This window comes from Sceloporus occidentalis, unplaced genomic scaffold (assembly GCF_023333645.1).
Source record: "Sceloporus occidentalis isolate IW3139 unplaced genomic scaffold, rSceOcc1.0.p SCAF_1, whole genome shotgun sequence".
Taxonomy (NCBI): domain Eukaryota; kingdom Metazoa; phylum Chordata; class Lepidosauria; order Squamata; family Phrynosomatidae; genus Sceloporus; species Sceloporus occidentalis.
In genome coordinates, this window is record NW_028316981.1 from 49,927,170 (window position 1) to 49,947,611 (window position 20,442).

Here is a 20,442-nt window from a genome sequence, read left to right on the forward strand (position 1 = left end):
TAATAATAAACAGACTAGTCCAGTGTTCGGGATGCAGGATGGGTTTTAAATCAAACATGTTATAAGAAACACAATGCTGCCAAACTGTGAAAAGCCCCATATGCAGCTCTTCCACCTGTTACTCAATTTAATACTTCTGTTGTTTACTTGCCCACTAGCATCTACTGATTTGGATGAGGGCCAGGGTAATGACTTGAGGACAATAAAGGGGCATGTGATAATGGAGACATGTACAGGAGGGGGCCACATGTGGACTTATGATTTGTAGCACTCATCATATGTTTCTTGTAACACAGAGATCCACTCTGAAGTCACATTGAAGCAGAGCACTTTAACTGGAATGAGCCAGCTGATGTGGTGATTAGAATCTTGTACTATGGCTCTGGAGACCAGGATTTAAATCCCCGCCCGGCCATGGAAAGAAGCTGGGTGACCTTAAGCATGTCACAGTCTCTCAGCCTTGGAGGAAGGCAAAGGCAGCTCCCTTCTGAATAAATCATGCAAAGAAAATTGCATGATATTGGCACCTTAGGATTGCTATAAGTTGGGAATGATTTGAAGGCATACAACATGAATAGAAATGTGTTTTATGTCATGGGAGAGCAGAGAGAAAGGAATAAAAAGGCAGAAGATGCCGCCTTGCCCCCCTGTGCTCCTGTATTCAGGGGAGGCTGACTTAGGCGCGTTACAAACCGCCATAAGGGACGTCCTCAGGACGTCCTAGGTTTAAAAAGGGGCATCACTTCTTGACGCCCCCAAGGCTAATACGTCCTGAGGACGTACAAGATGGCGGCGCCCCATCTACATGGGGGCCGCCATGATGGCGTCACGAACGCGCCACCTCCAAACGAAACGGAGCTCCTTCCCGGTCTTGCGTCGCCGGCACAGCCTTTAGATGGCTGCGCCCAGCGAGGCAAGGGAGAAAGGGGCCAAGCGGCCCCTTTCTCCTCCTCCCCGCCACCGCGGGGTGTCCTTGGGGCTTGACGCCCCAAGGACACCCCTTTCCAGGCCTCGGGGAAGGGGCCTTTTGCCACTTCCCCGCGGCCTGGAAAGCAGCAGATCGGGGCCTCAGCAGCTACCGCTCTGGCCACTGAGGCCCCAATCCGGCGGGGAAAGGGGCGGGTGCAGGCCTTAGTATCCAAATAATGCAGATGCTTTACCTGCTCATTGTCCCTTCGCCAAACCCATCCCACAGAAGGGAGGCTCAACTTATTTCCTCACCTATTTAGCCCAGAGTCCTTTGCACAGGTAAATACAGTCTGCCACCTTTATTTTCTGACTCCAAATAAATCCAGGGTTAAATGCTGGAAAGGAAAAACAAGCTGTTTTCTTCTCCAGTCGCAAGCACACTGCAGAATTATGTTCTAGGCTGAAGGGAAGAGACTTGGTTTTGCCTTCATCTATTCATAAGTCTAGCCTAGGAAGGTCAAGGGCTCACACCATCATTCTTCCATTAGAGGATTTTCTCTAGCACTTGAGTAGCACATATGTATAATGGGTATCCACTAAGGTTTGGTTTGGATATCAAAATCCATGAATGCTCAAGTGCCATTAAATACAATGGCATGGTTCAATGGCATCCCCTATGGCAAAATCAAGGTTTGCTTTTCGAATTTATATATGTATTTTAATATTTTCAAGCCATGGATGATTTAATCTGTGAATAAGGATATGGAGGGCCAACTGAATAATCCTAGGCTTGTAGCAGTTGGGGTTTGTGGAACAGAACCCCAATTTTTTTCTACAAGGAAAGCACAACACAACCCTCACCTATCCTGTGGAATTGCCCAGTTTTGTTCCTCCACCTCTATTACAGGTATGGAATGGAGTTAGACTACTCTTGTGGTTGTCTATGTGTATTCATGGAATTACCATTGATACAGTGCAGCTACTCATACTGTATACTGGCATGTACACTACAGTAAAAATATGAAAGCTAGGAGACAATTGACAAATTGTGGAGATCTTGTTGCTGTGGCTGCTAATTTCTAATTGAGGGGAAGATTAATAGTAGTTAGGTAATAAAAGAACCCTAGGAATATAATTTTCCCAGAATCCTATCATTTCTTCATTTGGCTCAGATGTAGTCACACAAGCAAGATTCAATTCATGCTGCCAGCAAACATTGAATGGCAACGTACTTTTTGCTTGTGATGGTGGTTATTTCATGAGGACGGTTCCTTGTAAAATGAGACCCCATTATTTTGTCAGTAATGTTTTAATCTTTCCTCTGTCAATTGAGTACTATAAAATGTCTTTAAACTCACTGAAGAGAATTGTCTAATTACTGTTTTTGATTAGTCCTCCAGTTACCTCAGGGACATGACTTGTCAAGTGAAGTTGTAAGAAATGAAGCAGGCAAAGCGTGACAGGAAAAAGTTACAAAGGATCAAGAAACAGACCATGAGTCTATTAGAAATAGATTTTCTGCTGTTCTGTCTGTGTCTGAGATCTTCTGAAGTGCTTTGGGCTCATTAGAAGTGTTCAGATAGTTATGTCTTCTGGACCATACATTTAAAATGAATGCCTTCTTTATAGTCAAACACTTGGCCATTATGTGTCACAACACCATGGATATTAATGGAGTTTAAAAATAGTGAGATGCCAATTTGGTCTTGGGGAGCAATTGCTCTGTCTAGAAATTCAATATTTTAAAAATGAATAGGGGTATGATATCACCTACCTTGCTGATAAGATTAGGCAATTTTCACCATATTCAATCTTCAGGACATTTTGGGCTTTTTCTGTCACTGGACGGCTAACCTAAGAACAAAGACATTTTTATGAAGTGAAACCATCAATTCCCAGAACATATAGACATGTCCATCCTTCTTTTCATATACCTATAGCTATATAGTGGCTTCAGCAGTTTACTTCTGAGAAGGTTAACAAAATATCCATTAATATACTTGGGCTTCCTTAAGTCTTTACACAAATAAAAGTGTTGGTCTTGCCAAGGAGATGGATGCTGCTTACATGGCATGGTAACACATGGGGAAGATCAACTACATAGCTGGCAGTTTTCATAAGAGCCAAAGTAAAGAAGACCTGTAGTGCACATTCCACAAGAGTAATTTACTCTAGTCTTCCAAAAGTAACAAGGGGAATGGAGCAACAGGAGGACCAATTTGCTGACTGTGAAATACACTTTTATGGTCTAGAGCCCACTTTGTCAAAGCTCCATGGAACTGGGGGAAAGGAGGGCTTGTAGATTATCCAGTCTCATCCTCTACTTGGTGCATGAAATCCATACCTAGAGCATTCCAAACAGATGGCTATCCAGCCTCTGCTTAAAGATCTCCTTGAAAGCAGAGCTCACTAGCTGTCTACTAGTTCCACTGCCAGACAATAGCCTCAATGTTCCTTTTTGCTTTCCAACACACCATTTTGAATCCTTTCTTCTTCTTCTTCCTTTGTTTCTAAATTCTTTCTCCCCAGAAGCCTGACTCTGCATAGCACCAATAGGAGCAGGCAATTTTGTGGGTCAAGAGATGAAATATTTGTCCCTGGACTCTCTTGTGGTCCACATGGGTTCTTAGAAACTTCACAGCATCCTTTCTGGCAGTGAGTGAGTTCCTTAATTTTCTCTTACTTTGGAGTGACAGACTTTTATTACTTTAGTTATCTATTTTATTTGCTTAGTAATGTTGCACCATTATAATCTAATGTTTACTGCTTCCCCAAACAGTACCTGCATACATTATGAAATTTGTGTATCAGTTTGATAAAGTTTTCTAGAGAAATAATTCTGTGTGAATTAGACTTACTGGGATCAATCTGCTTAAATGGTCTACCAGCATGTGTCTTAGAAAGTGCATGTGTGTTCATGTACATGCCAGGGGAATACATATGGGTACACTGATTATAGCCAACTGAAAGTGCTATGATAAAAAAAAAACTTGACAAAGTATGCTACATCAGATCTAACCACTGATGAATGAAGTGTAATTATTACTTTTAGGTGGTTTTTATGAATTGTAGTTGTTATTATTATTATTTTGGCAACATCATTACTCTCGTCACTGACATTCAGTTCATAAGGCTGACAAAAAGGTATGGTGTAGTTTTAATTCATTTTTACAATTTATCAAACACTGTGGGTTTTATTCTTAATTTCTGAAGTATTAGTTCTTGTCCCAAGTTTTGTTTCATCCATGTATATGATAAGGCTATAAGTTACTGATAAAAAGGCTAAAACATATCAAGGCCAGAAAAAGCATCCCACTTGAACTTTCCTTCCAATGGTTGAGGAACCACTACTGTTCAGGAGTCTTGAATGCAGATTTTCCAGTCCCTACGGACCCAGTTGACAGTGGCACCTGACAAATCAATACAAATCACACCCACAGAATCCTTACAATCTCCTAAACTACGGTAATAACTAAGGGCCCATTCAAACTATACAATCATAGCACTAGCATTCCACTTTATCTGTGATTGTTCCATTCCACTTTATCTGTCCACTTTATCCAACATTCACTTTATCTGTCATATTGAAGAGGGAACAAGCTTGTTTTCTTCTGCTCCAGAGAACAGGACCCGAAGCAATGGATGCTAGCTACAGCAAAAGAGATTCCACTTCAACATTAGGAATAACTTCCTGACAGTAAGGGCTGTTCAACAGTGGAACACACTCCCTCAGAGTGTAGTGGAATCTCCCTCCTTGCAGGTCTTTAAACAGAGGCTGGATGGCCATCTGTCGGGGATGTTTTGATTTGGATTTCCTGCATGGCAGGGAGTTGGACTGGATGGCCCTTGCGGTCTCTTCCAACTCTATAATTCTATGATTCTATGATTCTATGACCCTATGGAATCCAGGGATTTGTATTCTAGTGAGGCATTATTGACCTGTAGCTGAGATTCTAAATGCTCTGTCCTAAACTGCCAAAGGCTGCCAGGCAGTTTTTCTTCTTTACAACATTATGATGGATTGTGCTTGCATTTGAGAAAATGAACTGTGACTATGGGCCTTGTCCTTTTGCATCAATTTAAATTGGACAATGGGAAGTCTTTCCGATTTTGCCAGGTCCAATTGGACATTGCCTCACTGTACAGAGATGTTGTCAGGGGCTTCTTTCAAGTGCTGCTGCTTCAGTGTTGATAGCAATTCTGAGCACAGAGAATCCTGACTGGATAGGACACCCGATTTTGATTTCCATTGCTTATTATTACCAGCCCTTTTGCAAACTGCCTCTTCAGAAGTGCATTGACATTCTTGCTCATTGCTTCTGAAACTGGTTTCAAATTCCTGTGCTTTTATATGGATGCATCCAGTTGGGTGGATGGAAGTCCCAGGTTTTGTTCGTATACCAACTAATTTTATTTGGGAGATCCATATGACATTTTTCTCACTCTGAAGTTTTATTTGAGAGCTCCAAAGGCTTTTCATTCCCACTCTTCAGGTTGGTTTATATTAACCCAGTTTGTTTTGAAAGTAAATGTATCTGTCTTTGCCCATGTGTTTCTACTCAAAAGCAATAAAGATGGCTACAAGCAAGTAAATATATCTATTATTTTCAGGACAGATTCAACAGAGAGGGAAGAGAGGGAAGAGCATTAAAACAACATCTTAATGTTTAACTAGTGTAATGTTGCTAAAGCTCCATAGCACTTTGACTATAACTCACATAATAATAATAATAATAATAATAATAATAATAATAATATGTGGCTCAGTGGAAATTGGTGAAAATCTGTTTCTGAAATGTTGACTGGATGTGACATGATCACTGAAAGGGTGGGAGGGAAGGGAGAGAAAGAAATGTGAACTTATAGGGAATAAACAGGATACAAATCCCATTAATATGAAGGGACAAAAAGAATTGGAGTCTTGATACTTCTTGAGATCCCCCCCCCCAAAAAAAAAAAATCTGGAGGTACCCTATATTTCCCATTTTATTCCTATAACAAGGAAAGGTAATATGGAGATAAAACATCCTCCTTTCTTTCTAACTAAAGAGAGCTAAAAGGTTTCCAGCTGAATGAAACATAGTGTTAAAAAAAGAGAGAAAAACTGACATTACCCTCATGCCAGATACAGCCAAAGTGTTCTTAAGGCGATATTTGCCATCCTTCTGGGGATACGTATACAGCAGAACATCATTCATCTGTATGAAGAGAAAGACAAAATCAATTACTTGCAATACCCTTTAAAAGTCTCACTGGAATTCTAGGTCCAGTACAAGGATTGCAGCTTGGATTGTTAGTGTAGCATGATCCGATTTCCAGATTCCATAAGGACCACATGGAAAAATGGAGGCTGGGTGAATTTGGGCAGAATTGAGCATGTGATGCAGTTCCTAAGTTATTGCTTCACTGCCTGCCCACCTTGTAATCCAACTGAAATTAATCAAGTGTTTGCATATAGGACACCAATGGGTCAAGCGATGGTAGACTAAGGTGAGTTCCAGATTATCAGTCGATATTGTAATATATTGTTTATATATATAATATTTATATAATGAGGCAATCCTTTTTGGCTATGTGGGATCAAACCATCATTCTTCCAGAAAATGATTCTGTTGAAGTAAAATGTGATACCCCTAGCACTCAAAAGTGCAACATTTTGGTAATCTTCCTTCAGCTAGCAGCTCCTGTGGAATACACAACTGCATCAACTTCACACACAATGCTCATGCCTATGTGGCATTCTGTAAATGTTATTTGCAGAGTTTGGAAACTTTTTGGACTACAACTCCCAGAATACTCTAACCAACAAGTCACCTTTTCCAGGTCATATTTTTTAACATTAAGAAAATGTATACAGTAGTTTCCTCTGAAACTGAGAGAGTGTGATTTGTGAAGAGTCCTAGTCCACAACCCAAATCACTAGATATCTTACTGAGAAAATCTCGTGATAGGGTCACCTCAGGATTGCTGTAAGTCAGAAATTACTTGAAGGCACACAGCAATAACCAGTTAACCAGCCTTCCAACTGAACAATGATAGCAGTATTGCATGTTCGAACAGCTTTTTATAGATCTTTTTTAAATATAGAACCACCACAATACGGTAGCATAAACTATTTTATCACGCTGTCAAAACCCTTTGATGTGGAACACTAGCTGTTTGTGCACCAGGGTGAAAAATGTTGCTGTGTGCCTACAAGTCATTTCTGAACCTATCATGGGGTTTTCTTGGCAGGATTTGTTCAGAGGGGGTTTGCTATTACCCTCCTTTTAGGCTGAAAGAGTGTCACTTTCCCATGGTCACCCAGTGACTCTCCATGGTTGAGTGGGAATTCAAACCATCATCTCCTAGAGTCACAGTCAAACACCCAACTCACTACACCATGCTGACTCTCCCTGGAGGAGGCTTTTTTAAACACAGTAATTTTTGTAAGCCAACAGCACTATAGGCAAAAATGGGGGAGAGATACTCCTTTAATAAGGCAACTTAAACAGAAATAGAGTTGTGGTGTTCCTCTATGACATGAGAATAACAGCTTTATCACATTACAAACAAGCCTGGCAGACAGCAAAGGAGAATGTTACTGTTTCTGTTTCCACATGAAGTACTTTTGTTCTCTTCCTGTTGTAAATGTGTGGGAGAGAGTCGTAAAATCGTGGGAGTGGGTTGTAAAAGTGTTCCTTTTGCCAAACAGATTTTTCCAGCTTGATAGAAATAAGGGGGGGGGGGGGGGAATGCCAGCTAGGCAACTTGGGAAGCCACCATTCAAATAAGAAAATCTTCCAAGCTCTGGTTTGTTGTGACTGATAGCACTTTGCCAGGATATTAGGAAGGCTGGCTGGCAAACAACTTTTCCAACCGAAGAAAACTGCAGTCCTTTTAAGTGATATTAAAACCCCACTTAACACCTGCACTCTGCCTCTTTTCCACATTGGAAAGCACACCCTTATAGAGTTGGAATGATCCAAGCATGTGCATTAGTCTCTTTCCATGCCTCATATTCATCCTGCTAACTACAGATTATTCTATCAGCTCTGAGATCTTACTGAAGTACAGAGTATAGATGCTCAAGAAGAAATACCTTCTTTAAAAAGAAACTTTCAACAACAAACTTTTCATATGACAAGATCAACAGTAGCTTCTCGAGGAAATTTTGCTTATATCATTTGCTTATGGCTTCATAAATCATTCACCATGCCAACACTAATCTCAACCTCACAGTGACTCCCTGCACAGGTACCATCTCATTATAAATCCTAGTTTATTAAGGGCTGAATAGAACTACAGAGAAACATTCATTATAGACTTTAGGAAGCTGAGTATTGGAGGGGTTTATGAAAGGAAAAACCTCAGCTGTTGAAGAATAATTTATCATAATGAATATCAATGGCATGTGTGTGTGTGTGTACATGTGTGTGTGTTTAAAGTTTAAATGTGGATTAGTAGAAACCAATGCCACAGCAAGAGCATCAGGAAAAGTCCAGTTTGTTACTAAGAACACAAAAATACTCTTGGTTCATGCAGCTAGCAATTTAGTCTCTAAAATGAGTTGGGTTCCAGTGCAGAAAACATAATAGAGAATTAGGCTGCATTGCATCCTTTGAATAATCAGAGTTCACTTCATTATAGAGGAGGTTGTGCCGTTTCTTTGCAGTTAATGCAGCCAGATAGTCTGAAGTCATTCTGAGCCACAAAAAAGACAGCTAATGAAGGGCACCCCACCAACCAAAAAATCAGTTCATGTGAGGTACTGTCAGGCTCTTCCCAGCATGCACTGCTGTACTTCTTGGCTACAAATCCTCTTATTTTATTTATATGAAATATTTCCACAAACCTCAAGACATTCTATGGTTGGTGATGATTAAGGAATCCACCCTAGTGCACTGTTGCTATGGCAGTCATGATTAGTACCCCTTGGTTTTATTAAACATTAATGGTGGTTGTGTTTGTTAATTGCCCATTATAGTTATTTCCCATCTGTTTTGTCTTTAGATTTAAGGAAATGTGTCTACATAATCACTTCTGAAGTCTCACTAGTCATGGACTTGCCACTATGACATTGAAATTAGCATTGCTCAACCTGCTGGGGGTAGAGGATATAATGAAACTAAAAAATCATGCCAGGTTTGAATAACTACATAAAAAACTATGTGAGTGAGACTGCAATGGTATTAGTAGTATCAAATTTGTATTAGACCAGCTGCCATCTTGTTTGAATAGTTTTTGGACATTACAGTGTGTTAGCCACTATACGGGGCCTCCGGACATTATAGTATGTTGGCCAGTTCATAGTGCACTTTTGCTTCCTATGAAGGATGTCCACCGTGTTGACTAAGGTAGTCATCATGATGGTAATCCCATGTTATTCCATGTTTTTGCTTTTTTCAAAGCCAGATTTAACATCCTCCCACCTGCACTATTCCAAGGCAGATTTAGCAAAGTCTCCTTAACTGAGCACACCTGTCCATGTGGAGAAGTAGAAACTATTTCACATGTCCTGTTATGTTGTAAATTTTATGAGGATATCAGGTCAATATATATTGCACCTTTAGTAGAAAAATGGTTGGGGTATCCAGGTAATTTTTATGTGAAATACCTACTTCAGGACTTAAATCCTCATATTATGTATAGAGCTGCTAAATTTTGTGTTGCTGCAATGAAAACAAGACAAACCCAGATAAAAAATATATTCCTATCTTAAATACGTTCATATTTTATTTTAATATTATTACTTTAAAGTTTTAAAGAAAATTTTTCAGGGGAAATACAAATTTTGTACTTTATTTTAATTTATTTTACTTTACAGCAGTCTATTGTACTGAATCATTTTGAAATCCACTGTTGTACTTATGTACTGGGCTTTGAAATCTTTTAAAATCTTGTACAAATGATGTAATTATGGAATGTATAAAATAATAAATAATAATAAATTGTTTATTTATAAACTGCTTTTCCCAGGATCAAAGCGGTGTACAGTATAAAGGTAAATACAATACAAAACAAATGACATATTAAAAATACACATCAATACCCATTAATTCCACAAATATTGGCTAAAAACATTCCACATTATTAAAATCGCAAAAATATCTACATCATTAAACAGTAAGGGGAGGGAAACGTTATTACTGTTCAAGGAATTGGGAGGGTAGGCTTGTAGGAAGAGGTAAGTTTTTAATGCCTTTTTAAAGGCTTCCACCGTTCCACTAAGGCGGATCTCTTCGGGTAAGGCGTTCCAAAGAGAAGGCGCTACTGCCGTAAAAGCCCTTTGCTGGGTAGTCGCCAATCTCACCTTGGATGACTGAGTACCAATTTTCCTGAGAGTGTGGGGTGGATTATGCAGGGAGAGGCGTTCCCTCAAGTAACCTGGGCCCAAGCCATTTAGGGCTTTAAAGGTAATAACCAACACTTTGTATTGGGACCGGAAACGGATTGGCAGCCAGTGAAGAGATTTTAAGACGGGCGTTATATGGTCAGATCTCAGGAGAGTGTATTTTTATATTAGTCCATTTTATTTTATTTTATTGTGTATCACTTGAAGTTTATTGTTACACTTTGTATTTTGCTTTGCATCTTTTTAAATTTTTCTGGTCATTGACCAAATAAAACACATTCATTCATTATTCCATGTTTCCTGAATCTTCACCATAAAAAAGAAAGCTGAGTAGTCTACTTGCCTTCTACTTTATATGATGCTGCAGATGGTACCTTTTTTTTTCAGGTACCATATACTCATTAATAAGTTGACCTCATGACCAGGTTTTGGGGCTATAATTATGAATTTTGATATGACCTGTGGATAAACTGAGTGTAAAATTTAGGGGCATGTAACAATGAAAGATGATAATGACAATATCTTTTTGAGATCCTGCATTCACGGAGAACACATTCATGGAGATCCCATGTTCTTTTGGAGAAAACACATTTCATAAATAAACAGGCATATACATACCTTCTCCCTTGCCCCTTTCCATAACAACAGTCCACTCCCACACTCTAGCGGGTAATGGAAAAAAGAAGAAAGCTGCTTTTCCCTGAGAATGCCCACTGCTAGAACTGGTCTCTCAATTGAGATTAACCCCTCCACCCACCCACCACCCACCACTTTTCTCTTTATATTATTATACTGTAATGCATTCTGGGTATCCCTAATTGCTTCTTCAATAGCACTAATGAAGCGCGATTGACTTTCACACTCTTGCAATCGTGCTTCAACTACACTATGGTTTGTTGCAGGAGAATGCCCGGTTATTCTCAGGGGAAGTCCGGATAAGCACGACGTCATGCGAAAATCTTCCACATGATCACGGGATTTAGCCAGGATTATGCCCCCCCCCCCCGTATGATAATCTCCTAAATTGCTCTAGAATGGAAACCAGCATTGACCCAGATTTGGGGGGGGGGGGGGTCATTTTTTTTTTAACTAAAATTTCTCAACTTAGATATGAGCGTATCAAAGCTGCAAATATGGAGGGATGACTGTACACTATTTCATTTACTAGGGTTTATTCTTTGTAAACCATAAAATGGAGGATAATATTTTATACCAGGTCAAACTGAATGAGTGGCAATGATTTATCCAGTGCCTTTGCTATCACCTACTACCAGGTATCCTTTTAACTGGAGATGTTATTGACTGAAAATGCAAAGCTTTCATGCTACCATTAAACATGGTTCTAACTGTTGCAATTTTCTAAATATGATAAACCCAGCTACTTTTCATTTAACTCTTCTGTGCTATACAGACAGCAAAGCAGAATAGTGTAGTGGTAATGTGGTGGCTGGCTGTCTACTTTTAGTAGCTTAGTCCAATTTTCTCTGAAACAAGGAATCAACAACCACAAATGAAACTGGGATCAGAAACAGGCACACTATGAATCTTGTCTATACTGCTGAAAAACCCATTAAAAACCCGTTCTCCTTCCAAATCTCGGGTGAGAAAGTCACACAATGCATAGCTGTATCCACCTCAGATTCAGTGTATCCTTTATTATTGTGCAGTTTTTAAATGCCAGAGTTTTTGACCCACTGCTTTTGTTGCAACGGCTCCTGCCACCTTGCCCCCACCCCTGCAACCTTCAATTTTTTTTCATATGTAATCTTCCCCTCCTGCTCCCTCAGCAGCTGCTTGCTAAAGTCAGACAAGGCACCTGGGTTACCTGCTGGGTGCTTCGTGTGCCTCAGAGCAATGAGTGCATCTGTGGAGCTAGTGCAACTGAGGGAGAAAAAGGGAAACCATTCAGGATAGGAACTAGCCCAGATAGAGTTTGGTGACAGTAGTGGCAGCAGTGGTGGACACAGCAATGTAGAGAGCAGCAGTGGCAGATCCAGGAAGTTGGGTAGTATAGACAATCTACCTGATGTCCCTGCAGGGCGGGGATGAGGGCAGGAGTCCATCCAGACTTTTGCCCTTAGCATAGAAGACCTCAGACTATCAGGAAACATCAAGTTCAACAATACCAGCATGCAAGATGGTCAGCTGTGCCATCTGATCTGTAACATGACTGCATACAAATATAGATGTGGCTAATTCTCAGTACCCTAAAGGTACCAAATCTCATCTGATCTTGGCAGCTCAGCAGGGTCAGCTCTGGTTAGTACTTGAATGGGAGACTGCCAATGAATATCAGGTGTTGTAGGCTGTATTTAAGAGGAAGCAACTGGCAAAGTCACTGCTAAGTATCGCTGAGTTGTCGGGCAACTTGAAGACACAACATACACACACACACACACCTCTTTTACCAGCGCAAGATAATTTCTGCAACATTTTAAATTTATTTGGTTAACTTATACATCATCTTTTCTCAAGGATGAATATAGAAACATGGAGGGGAAAACTTTCCTATCCATATGTAGAGAGATCTTGTAACACCTTTGAGACTAACTGAAAGAAAGAAAGTTGGCAGCATGAGCTTTCATAGACTAAAGTCTACTTCCTGAGGATCTCTCTACATACTGATTCTACAGACTAACATGGTTACAGTATATGCTTGAATTCTTTCCTGTCCATAAAAGTCTCAATTTAAAACCACACACTCACTCTATTTATACTCTGCTTTTTTTTTTTTGCCAATAATAAGACTAGGACTTAAATACAAAACAGGCAATCAATCTACACAGCTTTTGCATGGCAGCAAAAACGTGCATTATCCTATCCTTTTCAAAAGGTTTGTGAGTTCTGTTCCAGATGCCATAGCAGCACCTCACGGTGCACCTGGCAATTTGAGAAACTCTGCATTAATTGATGAGGCTGATGATGTGTTGAAATTGTTACGTTAGTCACATGGTTATCTAGTATTGTTGAATTTGCTGTATCCTTCCAGAATGATTGTTCTGTTTCATGGGACTATCTGTCTGCTTCCTGAGCCCAATTTTTGTTTACAGAGATGCCTGATCCCCTTTTCACAAAGATTCACCAAAATAAGTTATTGAACTTGCTATATCTCCTGCCACAAACACAGAGTACATACCTTCAGAACATTTTGGAGGCACTGAAAAGAGAGCCTATTCACATGTTTACCATCACCTTCACTTTTAAAGGCAACCTAAAAACTGATCAGTTTGTCTAGCTTTGAAATTATTTCAAATAATAGTAAGAACTTCACGCAACCCTTTATTTAGCTTTGAAATTATTTCAAATAACAATAATAACCATACAAAACAACAGCTGTCTTTTCTGTAAACAACTGGCCTCCTGCCTCATGAGAATGCTCAAATACCTTTTCTCCTGCAGTCCTAAGCAATTCTGGGGGGAAGGAAATGAGTCTTGCTTAAGTCAGAATACTTCCTCCTAAATAACCCTACTGACTGTTTCAGAGTGTTTCAGTCAGACTCTAAACAATAGTACTGGAGAAGTGGTACTCATATTTCAGCGATGTAATACACGCATGCACTTCCTATGCAAGCCCTTGATTTCTGCTTGCCAGGAATCCCCCATTTGTGGCTTGCAAGCACAGAATATGCAGCCATGCTATAGCTGGCAGCTTCCTTTTCCTCCAAGCAACAGCAGTTTTTTGGCTCAGCAGGAACTTCCAAGAAAGCCAATAAATCAGAAAGTTTGGCTGACTTCTGAGGTAGTGTGGGTCTGTGTTGATGGACATTGGAAGCCACTACCTTCATTCTGGTCCACTGCCAGGGGAAATAATGACAAAAGTTACTCAGGCCTGATCTGTCAGTTTTGTGAGGCACCAGCACACTTTGGCATAGAGGGCTAAAGACCTTGTAAAACTACAGATCCCCTCCATGTTTCCATATGCTACAGCATTTAAAATGGGGTCAAACTGCATTATTTCCAAAGTATGTAGATGCACCCACACAGAGAAAAGATCCACTCCTTTTTCAGCCAAGGAAAAGGCAGATTGGAGCTGTAGTATGTGTTCACCGCAGCTCCAATCCTCCTTTGGAAAGGGTGCCCCCTCCGTTGGCCTGTTTCACCCCACAGGTATGTATTTGTAATAAATTAGGCAATGTAGGATCTTGGCTGTTGTCAATGTATTTCTCGGTGTGGGTGTATCTATATACTTTGGAAATAATGCAGTTTGACCCCCACTTTAAATGCTGTAGCATATGGAAACATGGAGGGGATCTGTAGTTTTACAAGGTCTTTAGTCTTCTCTGCCAAAGTGTGCTAGTACCTCACAAAAATACAAATCCCAACATTCTGTAGGATGGAGCCATGACAGTTAAAGTGATGTCAAAATGCATTATTTCTATAGTGTAGATGCACTCTGTCTCAACTTTGATCCTGTGACATGTTTGGGCTGGATCCATTGTTGGGGTACATAGTAGACTTATTCACCCCAGCTGGTGGGGGTTTGCATATTGGCCTTATTCTAAGTGACCAATGTAGAGGAATTCACACCGTAGTGAGATACAGTCTCCGAGCAGATGAGATGGGCAGGATATTGGTTGGCAGATGAGTCAACCAATATTGCAAATTTGGCCCCATGGATCATCAAGTTACACTACTGATATAACCAATAAAATTGTGGCCTTCTTCTCTCAATAGAATGTTTTCTGGGTATTCTATAGCTCATAGGTCTTTTGTTGCTGGGGTACAAATTAGTTTAATTATCCTGTACACTAAGGGTTACCATCCAGATCACAATATTCCTACTAGAGCTAGCGATGACCTGTATGTCAGTTAACAGTTCTAAACAATGTCTTCTCACTCAGGTTTTTCAGGCATTTTGTTTGCCTAGCATTTTTTTTTAAGAAACCTTATTTTATAGGCACGGGACTGCACAGTCCATACCTGTAAAAAGCTGTTTGCATTTTAAAACTTTGTTCTAAATTGCTACCTTTCAGTTTAACTCCAAATTCTTTTTTATGGCAATATACATGCCTGACCGTGACATTCATTTCTAGTAGAGAAGCAGAAAAAACTGTCACTGGCAGTATATTCATGGGCCTATTAAACAGTGTTTTCCTCACATCCCCAGCTGCCAAGGGATTATTATTATTTCTCTCCCCGCAGTGAACAGACAATTTTATTCTGAATAGCAGAACTTTCAACAGAAGCCTAAACTCATGTTTCCCTTAGAAATGGCTGCCTCATAGCCATTGCAGAGTGAATTTACTCAAATTTCAATGCATGCTTTGTTTCAGTTACAACAGTGACTCCATCTTCACAACTTTTATGGCAAGGACAAACTGTGAAAAGCATAATTGTAATTGGGCAATGTTTATATTTTCCACTACTGCTTCATCAAAGGAACAGGAAGGGGAATGAGAATTTCCAAGAACAGCACCACATGTGAATATCCTGATACCTGGAAGTCTTGGATGCCAAGGGCACAGTAGGAGCAAGGTGAATGCCACTGTCTTCCTCTCTCATTGAATGGAGAGAGAAATTCACATTGCCAGTGCATGGAAGAAGTGGAATTACTGTATAGATAGAACTTCATATACTGCACAAAACAGGTTTTAGGGCTGAGGCTTGGTAATTTTGCAAAGTCAAAGCCAAAATAAACCCAAGGCTGAATCCAAGGCTGCATTCAAGTTGCCTGGTATTTCTTCTTCTAGTAAGAGCCACAGGTGCAGAGAGTCTAGGATCAGAAGCTCAGCATAAGGTAGCAATGGGGAACTAAGCTGGAGGTGCATATGTCCTCTACAGGCTGGATGATCTGTCCGTGGGCATGGCCAGGCACTTGAGAACAGAGGTGTGGCCATGCCCACTGAAATCACTGGGTTCCTGAAGTGCTAGTTGGAGGTTTTCCACCCAGTGTTTTAGCCAGAGAAGAGCTTTGTTCCTCCTCTCCTTTCTCCACATGTGGAAGAAGGAAATTCCCGATGTCAGTGATCAGAGATAGCAGGGATTCTCATCAGGGTAGCCTTCAAGGTCAAGGCTTAGAGCAGTGGTCCCCAAACTCTGCTCTTTAAGGGATTTTGGACTTCAGCTCCCAGAATCCCATACGACTGGCAAACATGGCTGAGGCTCTTGGTAGTTGAAGTCCAAAATCCTTTAAAGAGCCAGTTTGGGGACCACTTTCTTAGAGGGAGGGGAGGTGGCCTGTGGAGATGTCCCTCACAGAAAAGACAGGGAAACTATATGGGCTAGAATACCCAGAGTCTTTACTCTGTTCTCATCCTTCTCAATTTGTCTGCAGCCTTTGACACTGTTGATCACTGTCTCCTAATTGACATACTCTCTGACCTTGGGTTCTCAGACTCTGTTCTCGACTGGTTTACATCTTACTTGTCTGGCCGATCTTTTGCAGTAGTTGCAGGGGGTCAGACTTCTTCTCCTGTTCCCTTATCTGTTGGAGTTCCCCAGGGCTCTGTTCTGGGTCCCCTTCTGTTTTCTCTCTACACACTGTCCTTAGGAAAACTCATAAGCTCTTTTGGTTTTTCCTACCATCTATATGCTGATGACACCCAGCTGTATCTTTCTGCTCCTGACCTTTCTCCAAGGTTTGAACAGCAAGTCTCGTTTTGCCTTACAGCTGTCTCGCAGTGGATGCGCCATCGGCGTTTGAAGCTCAACATGTCCAAGATGGAGCTTCTTGTCTTTCCTCCTAAGTCCACCCTTCAACACTCCTTTTCTGTCTCTGTGGACAACATTTCTATTCAACCAGTCCAGCAAGCCCGCAGTCTTGGTTTTATCTTTGACTCTTCTCTGTCGTGTATCCCTCAGATCCAGACCACAGCCAAGGCTTGTAGATTCTTTTTGTACAATATTGCCAAAATCCGACCATATCTCTCTGCCTCTACTGCCAAGATCCTGGTCCATGCCCTAGTGATCTCACGACTGGATTACTGTAACGTCCTCCTGGCTGGGCTTCCTCTTTCTCACCTCCATCCTTTAATCTCTGTCCAGCATTCAGCTGCATGCATTATCACTTCCACCCACCGCTCTGACCACATCTCTCCTGTGTTGGCATCCCTTCACTGGCTCTCTCTCCCTTTCCGCATTCAGTATAAGCTCCTGCTGTCGACATTCAAAGCCCTCCAAGGACTGGCCCCTCCTTACTTATCAGACCTTCTTTCTCCTCACCTTTCCACCAGGGCCCTCCGTTCTGGTAGTCAAGGGTTCCTGTCTCAGCCCAGGATTTCCTCTGCCCCATCCCGGATTCGCCCCTTTTCACTTGCTGCCCCTCACTCCTGGAACCTTCTTCCCCCACAAGCAAGAGCCATCACTTCTTTAACTAGCTTCAAAATGGAGTTGAAAACCATCCTGTTCAGAGAAGCCTTCCCAGGCATTGCATAATTGTCGCTTACTATCTGATGTTCTTTTGTTGCCTGTTTACTGAACCATTTCCTGTATTGCTATGTATTGTATATGTATTATCCTACTTGAGAGTATGTATTTTCCCTGGATGAAGATTAACCTTCCATTTTGAATCCAAGCCCTCCCTCCAGTCCATCTGCCTTGGTCCAGGCCTCGGAGGTAGAGGGGAACTGCTGGACCTCTTACCCTTTCCCGCCACCATTCCCTTCTCCTTTTGTGTCATGTCTTTTTAGATTGTAAGCCCGAGGGCGGGGAACCGTCTAACTAAAAAGATTGCATGTACAGCGCTGTGTAAATTTACAGCGCTTCATAAATAAAGGTTAATAATAATAATATTAATAATAATAATGAGATGGCTAATCTTCCTCCCTGTATTTTTTTATTTTTATTTATTTAGAGCAGTGGTTCCCAAACTTTGGTCCTCCAGAGGTTTTGTACTTCAAACGGAATTCCTGACTGTTGGCCAAGCTGGCTGGGGCTTCTGGTAGATGAAGTCCAAAACACCTGGAGGACCAAAGTTTGGGAACCATTGATTTGAAGTATTTATACCCCTCTCTTCAGCCACAAAGCTCTTAAAGCGGTTTACAGATTGTTAATTTGATAGTTCCCTGCCCTTAGGCTTACATTCTAAAAAGCCATCACACAAAGGGGAAGGGGATCAAGTCCAGCGGATACTGCCAGTTCCTCTGTACATCCAACACTAGGGTGGTTGCAGTTAAGATGGAAGGAGGGCCTTTAATCTTTAATCTTTCTCTGGGCCTAGATATGGTGAAACTATGCCTGCATCTCCTTCTCTCCCTTCAAGGTCAGGATGGTAGCAATTAAGATGGAAGGAGGGCCTTTCAACTTTCCCTAGGGTTATAATATCTGTATTAAAGTCACAGACATATAATGTGAGTTGCCATTAGCCCAGGAGAGACACTTCAACTGGCACCAAATGGAAACTTCCCTTTTAAGGTGGTAGAATTCAAAAACATAGCCATGGTAGTCTGGAAAATTAATATGCAAAGGGATATTCAGCATCTTTGAGACTACTGTATATACTCATGTATAAGTCTAGAAATTTTAGTCAAAAAATTGACCCCAAAAACCTAGGTCGACTTATCCATGGGTCAATGTAAATACTATACTTTAACTCTTATTAAAAAGAGAACCATCCCTTGTGAAAGGCAAGAGTGCAATCTGTTCTGGAAGCACTGACCTCTCTCTGCTTTCTCTTCCATCCATCCTTTAGTGTGAGCCAAAACCATTATGCCTGCCAGAATTTTGTAGGTTCTTTGGCATTGTTTTCCTTTGCTCCATCATTTAGATCCTTTGTTGCCTTCCCTTACGTTTTACCCTTGACTTATCCAAGGGTCATATCAAAATCCATAATTTTGCCCCCCAAACCTGCCCTCGACTTGTACATGAGGTCGACTTATAGTCGAGTATATACGGTATGTGAAAGACTGAAGTTTGTAGCATGAGCTTTCATAGACTGGAGTCTACTTCCTCAGATGTATTTAGACACATCCAACTACCAACTTCTGTCTTTCAGTTACTCTCAAAAGTGCTGCACGATCCCTTTGCATTTGATTTCCTTTTAAAGATTTATACATGCCTAAACACAATTGTGTGTCTAAACATACTAAAATAAATAGCTAGGTCATGCCTAATTCTGCATTGAATCAAGCTGTACATAAAAAAAAAAGAACTATATGGAACTGAAGGTATTGTAACTTCTGCTGAAATCAGTCCTGATCAACCACTGTAGTGGAATCACAGCTATAAAATAATTAATAGTCTGAGTATATTTATGTTTACTAAAATCTTACTATGTTCCTTTGAAGTTACTTCCAAGTAGAGTATTACAGAACTGTAGCCTAACAATGCAATTCCAAGTACATTTATTCAGCAATTAAATTGTACTACTTTCAACATTCTGCCTAGCAAGTACATTTACATAGGACTGCAAACTTGAGTTACCAATCCCTGTTTGTTTCTTTCCCACTGCTTAATGAAAGAGACCAGCCCTGCTCTTCTTAATCTCCTTACCAAGAACAAATGTCGAGGGTGCCTGTTTTTCCCAGACACTTTCATCAATGTTCCTTCTTTAAGAAACACCTGAGAAAGAAAACAGAAAGATCAGTGCATCTTGCCTTTGGAGGCTGTTGTTCACATTTAATGGTTTGTAATATGAATTGAGATGTTCACTCCATATACTGTTTCCCACTATGCTGTGTTCTGATTTAATTGTCATGCAGTAAAAGAGGAAGAGTTGATTAAGATAAAGCCTGCAGTGGCACTGTGGTAAATCACCTGACAAACCTCATAAACCACTGAAAACAAAGGAGTAGCTGCACAGGGGAAACAACCACACAAACCCAAAGTAAGTGGTTTCTGCACATTTATTCTAACATGCAATACCAAAGGTTTCCCTCAAAAAAAGAAAACAACAAATAATGTTATCGTAGTTTTTTACTTATTAAAATATTTACCCACCACATTTCATAAAACAATAATCCTAGAGAAATGAACAATAATGTGATATTTTAAAACACAATTCCAAGCACATCACCAAAGGTTTAAAAAGCAAGATAAAATTTGACAATTATATCATTATTTAAAAAGATTGGAAATGAGTTCTAACCTGCCACCAGTGTCATTTAGAAAGCCAGCATGCAACCCACAAAAGATTACCTCAAAGAAACATGGTTCTGGACAGAAAAAAAAGCTTTCCTATTTACATCAATAAGGCTATGAAAATGTTTTCATGTATTGTCCAGGCATGTTTAAAATGTATATTAGGTACGCCAACATTTTTG

At 40.5% G+C, this 20,442-nt stretch overlaps 1 protein-coding gene across 3 annotated transcripts in view; it reads right to left on the minus strand.

Annotated features, from left to right (window-relative positions):
* FGD5 (FYVE, RhoGEF and PH domain containing 5) overlaps positions 1–20,442 on the minus strand; it is a 205,799-nt gene that overhangs the window by 21,015 nt on the left and 164,342 nt on the right. For all 3 annotated transcript variants that reach the window (XM_089520869.1, XM_089520879.1, XM_089520859.1), the window contains exons 12-14: positions 19,673–19,741; positions 6,024–6,107; positions 2,684–2,763 (exon numbers count right to left, since the gene is read on the minus strand). In XM_089520869.1, the coding sequence (XP_089376995.1) occupies positions 2,684–2,763; positions 6,024–6,107; positions 19,673–19,741 (233 nt within the window). The remainder of the gene's footprint in view (positions 1–2,683; positions 2,764–6,023; positions 6,108–19,672; positions 19,742–20,442) is intronic.